Genomic DNA, 1,885 nt, shown 5'->3' on the forward strand with positions numbered 1-1,885 from the left:
GCGATTCCGGAACTCTGTGTATTTTTAAAGATTTTGAAATGGATAATACCTTATCACCATGCCAACATTATAAATGGTTCCGTGATATGTTTACTCTATCTGGCTGTCATGAAGGATTAGCTGACTTCATCAGTAAATTTCCTGATGAAAGTATTGCTTGTGGTGCATGCACTTGTGTTCAAGGAAAGCTGTGTCTTCATAGAAGAGAATACATAGACAAAGAGATAAACTGCCTAACAGAAAACCTTAAATCTTGTAATAAAAAGATGATAATGTTCTTTGACAATATCGATAAGCTTATTGAATCAGATTTGAAAGAATCATTTTCACGTTTAATCGATGATATCGGCAAAAAATGTTCAAATGTAGAAGGTATTTTGGTCCAGCACATTTATCACGGGTTCACAAATCATTCGAAAAGAATTTGTCTTTGGGTCCACTAGAGAAAATAAGATATTTTGCAAATAATTTATGTCATGACTGAAACTCCGAATGAATCTGTGGGCGAATCTACCCAGGAGTGGGAACATAAAGAAGATCGTTGCTATAGTGAACAAGAAATATACGCTCATCTATTTGAAAAGGAAAATGAATACTTTACTCCAGAGAATATTGAATGTATGGAAGAAATAGCAAGCTTGTGTAACGGCCATCCTGCAGCTGCAATATTAGCAAGTATGATAATAAACTAATCAATTATCCATCCTACCTGACCATGGTTTTGTTAATTTATAGCTTTTTATTATCCCTCTTATCTGAACTAGACAGGAACAAGACATACATGTTTTTAAAAATGCAAATGAAAACATTATATTTTATGGTCGAAAAGATAATATATATTTTAGAATTAATGAATGAAAAGTCACAATTTTATCAAAAGATGGAGTATTAACAAAATAATATAATGATAATACATTTAAGGTTCATTACTCACAGAAGATTGTGGGCTTCTTACTCCCGCTGAACTGATAGAGATGATTAAAACAATAAGATCAAAAGTGCATCATCCTGGTGATAGTCTATTAACGGGTAATACCGGTAAGTAATAAGCAATGTGCGTCTTCAGTTATGACCCAGGATACTACTAATTAAAGCTTACTACCTTAAAACGACAAAGAGCGTAAAATAAAAGTGGTTGTAAATAGAAATTTGTCGGTTTTTTCCCGACAAATTGTTCCACGTTCATTCCATCTTTTTAAAGATAAGTGATATCTTCGGCATTTGCAATACTTAAGTCAATTCAGTCAATGTTATATCAGGAAGGACGCATACTAATGTTAATATTTTAACATTATTTAAGGAACAGCTTTGATCGTTACATGTGTTTGTCATTTTGTTTATTGCTTTTATGAACAAATTCAACCAAATTTGGAATTTATAGTCTATTTATTTTGTTTTCTATGCCTCTGAAGGACTTCGAAACGTTTATACTAGTAATTATTGCAAACACAATAAATAAGAAAGCTATAATGAGCATAAGTAATTAACACGAAAACCGTTGTGTGGCGTATAAAATAATGGCAATCACCTTTAATCACATTTTTCGACAATCATGCCGAATTTTATTGGTAATTATCATATTTCTACTTTTAGGTGATTGCGATTCACCAATGCATCAATTAGAGCTCATCTACAAAGAAATACTACATGAGGATATTAAAGACATTTTCTACAGTTTTATGAAAATTTAATCCTTTCATAGAATTTTCTAAATTTTTTGTATGATATGTAAAATTTAATGGCGAATTCAAAGATAAAAAGAAAAATATATGTTTGAAGTATTGGATTTCTTTGTAAAATGGCAGTTTCCATGGTAACCGTATATCTCAAAACTGTCAAAATAGCCAAACTGTGTTATAGACAAATAGAAAATGTATAAGATAGC

The 1,885-nt window shown here is 31.1% G+C and overlaps 1 protein-coding gene across 1 annotated transcript; it reads left to right on the top strand.

Moving 5' to 3' along the window:
* Window positions 1-439: 439 nt before the first annotated feature.
* Window positions 440-1,674, top strand: LOC132732830 (uncharacterized; the record flags this gene model as incomplete). Its single annotated transcript, XM_060719343.1, has 3 exons — window positions 440-675; window positions 922-1,038; window positions 1,594-1,674. Coding segments are annotated over exons 1-3 (397 nt in total), but the record flags the coding sequence as incomplete, so codon positions are not given.
* Between the last annotated feature and the right edge of the window lie 211 nt (window positions 1,675-1,885).

The sequence above is a fragment of the Ruditapes philippinarum genome, unplaced genomic scaffold (genome assembly GCF_026571515.1).
Source record: "Ruditapes philippinarum isolate M1 unplaced genomic scaffold, ASM2657151v2 ctg3445_1_1_1_1, whole genome shotgun sequence".
Classification (NCBI taxonomy): Eukaryota; Metazoa; Mollusca; class Bivalvia; order Venerida; family Veneridae; genus Ruditapes; species Ruditapes philippinarum.